The 7,353-nt window shown below is 40.8% G+C and overlaps 1 protein-coding gene across 1 annotated transcript in view; it reads right to left on the bottom strand.

Annotated features, from left to right (window-relative positions):
* Window positions 1–551: 551 nt before the first annotated feature.
* Window positions 552–7,353, bottom strand: part of lats2 (large tumor suppressor kinase 2) — a 32,281-nt gene continuing 25,479 nt past the window's right edge. The window contains exons 7-9 of the mRNA XM_074657862.1: window positions 7,143–7,325; window positions 6,937–7,043; window positions 552–6,364 (exon numbers count right to left, since the gene is read on the bottom strand). Of these exons, the coding sequence (XP_074513963.1) occupies window positions 5,819–6,364; window positions 6,937–7,043; window positions 7,143–7,325 (836 nt within the window). The 3' untranslated portion in view covers window positions 552–5,818. The remainder of the gene's footprint in view (window positions 6,365–6,936; window positions 7,044–7,142; window positions 7,326–7,353) is intronic.

The raw sequence follows: 7,353 nt of genomic DNA, 5'->3' as shown, positions 1-7,353 counted from the left end.
CTTAAAATTAAGTAGTTTTACGCTGTGTTTCTGCTGCTTTTACTTATGTTAAAGATCAACCTCTGAATGTAGTTATATCCGACAAGTAAGAAAAATAAAATGTAGTATTAAATGGGGTTATGTTTCACATAATTTTGATGCTTGAAGTTTTCTTAGTAAATTTATGATTTTTTTTAAATCAATAATAAATTCAAGATTTACTCAATTTTGAGTTCATGTTTCCATCAAGAAAAACAAAATGTCCTAAACTTAGTAAGTGTAATTAATTTAATTATACTATAAGTAATTATTTATCATTCCTCTTTATTTATTCATTGTTTTATTTCTTTTTCTTTGGATTCACTCTGCAGGGATGATACTGAAATGTAATCCTTCCTTGTATATTACATTTAATTTACATGGTATACAACTGATTTTTGCTCATGAGCAACTTTTTATTACAAGTAGATGAAAAAAAATCAAATTCAACATGTAATTTATCCGAGAAATAACCGTTACAAAGATATACCACCATCCGTTCTGCTCATTAATGCACTGAAATAAAGCACGAGTCCAAGTTGGTTAATTTAATTTATACATACATTTTACACACAAGGACTGTGAAAGCATTTTTACAAATTCTCAGTTCATACATAGATGTAAAAAAAGAGATAGCTGTCCACATTACGTCATCTATAATACTGCGTAGACATGGGGGGTTTTGAACATTAGCACGAGGGAAATTGAAAAAAAAAAGGTGGGGAAAAAAAGATACAAAAAATATGTATATCTGTATAAATATAAATTCAAGAGTAACAGAGTTGTATTATACATCAAGGAGACAACAACAGGCTCCTTAGAGTAAAAATACAAAATGAAAAAAGGATAAACATGTAAGTCTCGAGAGGAAAGGATTGTCAGTCATCAACCGTAGAAACAGGAAACACGTCACACACTCACGTTATAAAGCTATTTATCACGAAGCAGCCCGTCCTGCTCGACGTGGATTGGCAACAAGAGGTTTAGAGGAGTGGAAGTGGACGTCTGGACCAGCTGAGAAAAAAACTGGACTGCCTTAATCGCAATCATGGAGCCCTTTGAGCAAGGCATTTCATCCTAATGGATAATGCTGCTCTGTAGAAGACTGAGGTTTATCTGGGAAGCTCACAGGCAACTCTGGCTTTGTTTACATGCAGGATACTGGTTTTAGTCCAGTTTTAGTCAAAGAGAAAAAAAGGTTCATTCACGTCATGATTGCATTTGTTTTTTTTTGCTGTGATGTGAAATTAAATATTTGAAATGATCTCAAACCACTTCACCTCAGAGTATTTTCCTCTTTTGGTTTGTTAAACTCTGAATTTCTCTGTGTCTCGACAAATGAGAGAAACCTCGATGATTTTCTACGCTTAAATAAATTAATGAATTTTATTTCAATATCAGGGTTCAACAATAAGGATTGCTATACTTGCTATAAAAGCCTCGTCGGGCTAGCATATCTATAATGATAATAATAATAATAATAATACATTATTTTTGGTGGCGCCTTTAAAAGACATCCAAGGACACTTTACAAATATAAAAGAAATACTCGACCAGATAAAAACAGCCAAACACGACGAAAATAACAAGAGACAACAACAACAACAAGCTACAACAAGTAGCTAAGGAGTGAAGCCATCTCGCTTCCTTCTCATCTCTGGTCAGCGTTGCACATGTTCAGTACCATTTGGGCACTGGCGAGAAATACATGGCGGCGGGGTAAAGAAGCGCAAGCGAGCATTTCAATTATCCTGGAAACAAGAGTTTAGTTTGGTGGCGTTAGAGAAGGAACTCCAAATTCATTTACTTAAATAAAGATCAAACATGACAATAGAGCGGTGCAGGGATGATGTATTTTTGTCGGCCAACCAGGAAGTGGGCATCGCCCTGTTTCCCTACACAAAGAGCCAATGGGATTGTTCCATTTGGATTATTTAAACGTTTATGATATTTACATGTTTTGTTCAGCAAGATAATCTCCACAATTGAAAACCACTTTATGATTTTTGAAATGCAATCGCCAGCAGTAAAAAGCTAACGTTATACGGCTATAAAGGAACTACACCACGGTCACATGAGCGACACAACGAGGCTGTAAAGGCGAACGAGTCGGCGTGACATCGTTTAGTAGTCTCATTTAGCCACTTGTTAGCAACCACCTTTTTTAAGACACATAAAGGCTTCAAAATTCACCAGTGGGATATTTACTGACGTATTTTATATCATAGAACAAAACGCTCTAACTAAAAACCCATTGACTTCCAGACGAGGGAACAGGAAGTGCTAAAACGCTAACTCATTTCCAGGTTTTAGGACTCATTCCTGTAGCACTCGATTAACTTTAGTCTTTGTTGTTATTTGATAACCGCTAATAAATAAGACAATTTGTATAGGGGCAAGTAAAAACTGACTTTGGACAAGTAGATGTCTGACTTACTTGCCAGTTAAAGAAGATTGTTGTTGCATGTAAACAAAACCAGAGTGTCTTCACCCGCAGATAAATAATAGTAAAAACAGGTAGAAGAGGTCTGTGAAAAAGATGATAATAAGAAGGCAATCTTTTAAGATTGTTCTGCTCATTTTAGAACAAAAGGCACATTTACAGAAAAACAAACGTTCAATACATTGTCAGGCAAATTAAAAATAAAAAAACAACAAAATCTTCTGTAACAAATCTGTTTCTCCGTCATCGTTCTGACTTCTTTAACATTCTTTAAACAGTCATCAAATTCAGAATACTGTTGTTGGAACGGTTTGGTGTTAATTAACCAACACGGTTCAGAGAGTTTACTGATTGTCAACAAGCAAGAAGGAGCTGGATGATCCGATACAGAACACGATGGCACCGGACTGTAGTAAAAAGTTAAACAACACTCAAACTTGTGGTCATTTCGGATAAATAAAAGAAAATGTACCAAACACTTAACTCTTTGTTGAACCATTTGTAAAATAGAGAAAGCTATTTCATTCTTTCCTGAAGCCAACCTGCCTCGCTCCTCCTCTAAACGTCTATCTACTCATCTCTTTCTGAACTCCTCCTCTCCTGCATCCAGGACCAGCCCGGCTGCAGGAGGCGAAGAGTCCACCATCCATGTTCTGCAAAAACACTGATCGTCGTCATCGTCGTCGTCTCCTTCGTCATCGAGCGGCGAACACGCACTCCCAACATTCAACTAGAAAAAGGCTCAAAACTTTCAAAAACCCAAGCACACTCAGCAACACTTCTTTAAGCCACGACAAAAGAAAAATAATAATAATAATGTAAATAATATTAACCACAATAATAAGCAGCATGTTGTAACTGAAAAGAGAAAATATATATAAACCAATATATTTGTACATTTCAGTACTTAAAAAAAAAAAAAAAAAAAAAGGATATTAAGTGTTTAGAAAACTATATATAATGTATTTTTTTTTTTGTATTGCACATAGTCATACTATCACACTGTTGTAAGAACATGTTGTTTTCATGACTGCCTCCAGGAGATAAACAGGAGGTTGGTTAAGTTACAACTCATCTTTGCAAAATAGCTGTAAAGTTGTGCATCGTGGTGAATGTGTGTTTATATGTATGTGTGTGAACTCGGCACCCTCCGACCCGACGGGTTCAGGCTCTTAACGTTCTTAAATAATCATTCTGTTCATCAGTTCTTTCCTTAAAGGGATAGTTCAGATGTTTCTCAGTGTGGTTGTATTGAGGTACTTCTCCATAGTTAGTGTATTGTCTACAGTGGAAGAAGCCTGGAGAAACAGACAGGAGTGGTCTCTTCAAAGCCACCAGACTCGTAGAACACAGGAGTTGCTGGTCTACCGCTGCTTCGATCGGTTAGTTTGTTTGTGTTATTGTGTGACTTTGGTGAATCCCAACTAACTAAGATACTGGTATCTTATGAAACTAGAAAACCTAAAGGATCCATCGGTAACAACCATGTCATACTAGCTTTTCGTAAAAGAGGGGAAATAACGCTCCAAACTTGCGCTAAATTTTAGCGAGGAAAAACTGTCATGTCCATTTTCAAAGGGGTCCCTTGACCTCTGACCTCCAGATATGTGAATGTAGATGGGTTCTATGGGTACCCACGAGTCTCCCCTTTACAGACATGCAATGTTATGATTTGAGCATATTGTTTTATGCTGAATGCAGTACCTGTGAGGGTTTCTGGACAATATCTGTCATTGTTTTGTGTTGTTAATTGATTTCCCAATAATAAATATATACATACATTTGCATAAAGCAGCATATTTGTCCACTCCCATGTTGATAAGAGGATTAAATACTTGACAAATCTCCCTTTAAGGTACATTTTGAACACATAAAAAATGTGTGATTAATTTGCAATTAACTATTTTAATCGATTGACAGCCCTAACAATAACACAAACAAACTAACCGATGGAGGCAGCAGTGGACCAGCAACTCCTGTGTTCTGCGAGGTCAAATTACTGTTTTTTTCAATGGAGTCTGGTGGTTTTGAAGAGAACACAGATGAATACAACGGTTTCAGTTCCCTGTCAGAAAGGGCTACCTGACGTCGAGGTAAAGCAATGAAAATATTCAAAATATAGCGTACACTATACTATACACTAACTGATATAATTTCTTTAGGTGTCTTACTTTACTTAACATTACATTGCTTTGCTCCCGTGCTTGTACTCCTGTCTGCTGTAGTTAATACACTGACTATGGAGGAGAACCTCATACAACCCCACTTCAAACAATCCGAACTATGCCTTTAAAAACAAAGCATGGGGAACTACATGTTCTCTGCTCCCCCTCCAGTAAACAAGAACATTGTTCTTGCTTTCTTGATTCAATTATTCCTGTGATTCATGAGCAGAAGTTCACTGCATGTCAGGCTCAACAAACGCTGCAGTGGTTCAGTCATTTTTAGAGCCTCATCTGAACTCTGCTCGTGCTCTTTGTGGGGGATTGTTTTGGGGGGGAGGTGAGCTTTGAAATGGTCGGTTAGAATATATAAGGATCATCTTATAAACACAAGGATATTTGTAACAGCGACCTCTGAGGGAAGAAAAGGCTCCATCTTAAAAAGGACAAAACAATACACTGAATTAAAGTTGGCACAAAATGAGGCAGCTGTGGATATATATATTATACAATAGATGGAGCAACCAAAACATATTCAATTTGGTTCATTTGATGCTTTTTTTCTCTCACACCACGAGATGAAACTATTTCTCTGAATCTGTTCGTCTCGTCTGAGCCAACTTCTTGAAATATGGACACTGAAATCTACCTGCTTTGTTTCACCCTTTATGACTGAATATGTGTGCACGTGCATGCAATGTGTCTTTGTAGCTTATTTTGCAGCAGCTGTGAAAGAGGCGTGTTGCTTATTCAGTCCTCCCCCTCCTCCTCCATCATCCTCCTGACGAGTAAACTGGTTCCACTCGGTCCGATAGTCGAGTGTAAAGCAGCTCAGGTAGAACAGGAAGTAGCTCCTGTGTCGCCCGTAAGACACGAGGGTGGAAGGAATGGGACAAGAAACCGCTGGACGAACCAGAAGAAGCGTCCAATTAGAAAATCTCCTCACGTTCCCAAAGAATATTCTCCTGTCGACCTGTTCGGTTTCTGCTCTTCTAACCGCAGTCACACACACAATGTCGTCTCTTGGTCCCGGATCAGGGGAGTTTTGTATTTGAAGTGGACGCACTATAGATTCCACAAGGTGGCGATGTTCATCATCAGTCCTGCAACTCAACAATCACACACGCCAGATATGCACACACCTGTGTAGCACGCATACACAGCGTTAAATCGGCAGTAACAAACGCACGCCGCTCTACACGTACACCGGCTCACATCCCTCCCCCTGCTCTCCCTCCTCCTCTTCGTCGTCCTCATCGTCCTCGTCCTCCTCTTCCTGCTCCCCCTGTTCCTCCTCCGGGCCCACGCTCGACGACACCCCGCTGGCCTCGAGCGGTTTCGGGTAGCGGAAGGGGCAGCCGTTGTCGTCGAAGAACCTGCGGAAGGTGAACTCGTAGAAGGCGTGCTCCGGGTGCTTCCCGTGCGGCGAGCAGAGCGTGTCCAAGGCCCGGGTGCTGTCGCCACTGTCGCTCCACGCCCCGGGGCCGCCCTCCTCCTCCACGGGGTCGAAGTTGGACGTGTCCATCGGGTGGGCGATCTTGGGCCGGTAGGGCGCCGGCTGCTGCCGCAGGTTGCTGGAGAAGTCCATCTGGGTGAAGAAGGGGTGGGCCTTGATATCGCCGGCGCCGTTGGCCCCAACGCGGTCCTCGGCGGAGCAGCAGAGACGGCCGATGATGTCGACGGCCTCGGGGCTCAGTTTGACCTGGGCGGGAACCTGCAGTGTGCTCTCCCAGTTAATGACCTGCAGAGAGAGAGGGGAGGCTCACAATATATTATATTATACTTTTAGATTCACACCTACAATTCTGACTTGAGAGTTCGTTCTTGACCTTGGAAACAGTGATTGACGAATACGGAACAATCTCACCATTACGTTTACTCCAAACTACGGCTGCAACTAAAGATTGTCCATTAATCTGTTGATTATTTTCTCGATTAATCAATAAGTTGTTTGGTCTATAAAATGTGAAAAATGTTAATCAGTGTTTCCCGAAAAGCTCAAGATGACGTCCTCAAATGTCTTGTTTTGTCCACAACTCAAAGAAATTCAGTTTATTGTCATAGAGGAGTAAAGAAACCAGAAAATATTCACATTTAAGAAGCTGGAGTCTTAAAAAAGTACTCAAATCGATTAATCGATCATCAAAATAGTTGCCGATTCATTTAATAGTTGAAAACGAATCGATTAATCGTTGCAGCTTTACTCCAAACATGATGCAAGCGGCCCACAAAGAGGCTGACATTCATTAATTTATTACTGGTCAATAATTCTACTTCTAAATCAAAGCATAGATATTTTTCTTCTTCACTGACCTTAATCTGAGTCTCGGTGGGCGTGGAGGCCAGGAAGGGCGGCTGTCCCACCAGCATCTCAAACAGGATCACTCCCACGCTCCACCAGTCACACAGCTGGGTGTAACCTGCACAATAACAACACACAAATATCACATTTTATTGGTGAAGAACAAAAAAATCTAAATGATTCACAACTTCCAGAAATCGACTTTTCGATCGCCCACCTTTGCGCAGCAGCACCTCCGGAGCGATGTAGTTGGGCGTTCCCACCAGGGAGTGAGCCAGGCAGCGCTGGTGCTGCCGGTTGGCGCGCTGCTCCAGCGTCATCAACCGGTCGCCGCAGCGACAGTTGGACACGTCGTCCCAGAAGTCACTGGGCTCCATGCTGTCCTGTCTCACGTGGCTCCCTGGAGACAGATGGAAGGGGGACAATGC

The sequence above is a fragment of the Sebastes fasciatus genome, chromosome 14, assembly GCF_043250625.1.
Source record: "Sebastes fasciatus isolate fSebFas1 chromosome 14, fSebFas1.pri, whole genome shotgun sequence".
Lineage (NCBI taxonomy): Eukaryota > Metazoa > Chordata > Actinopteri > Perciformes > Sebastidae > Sebastes > Sebastes fasciatus.
The sequence above is the reverse complement of the archived record's forward strand: the minus strand, read 5'-3'. Positions and strand labels throughout refer to the sequence as shown.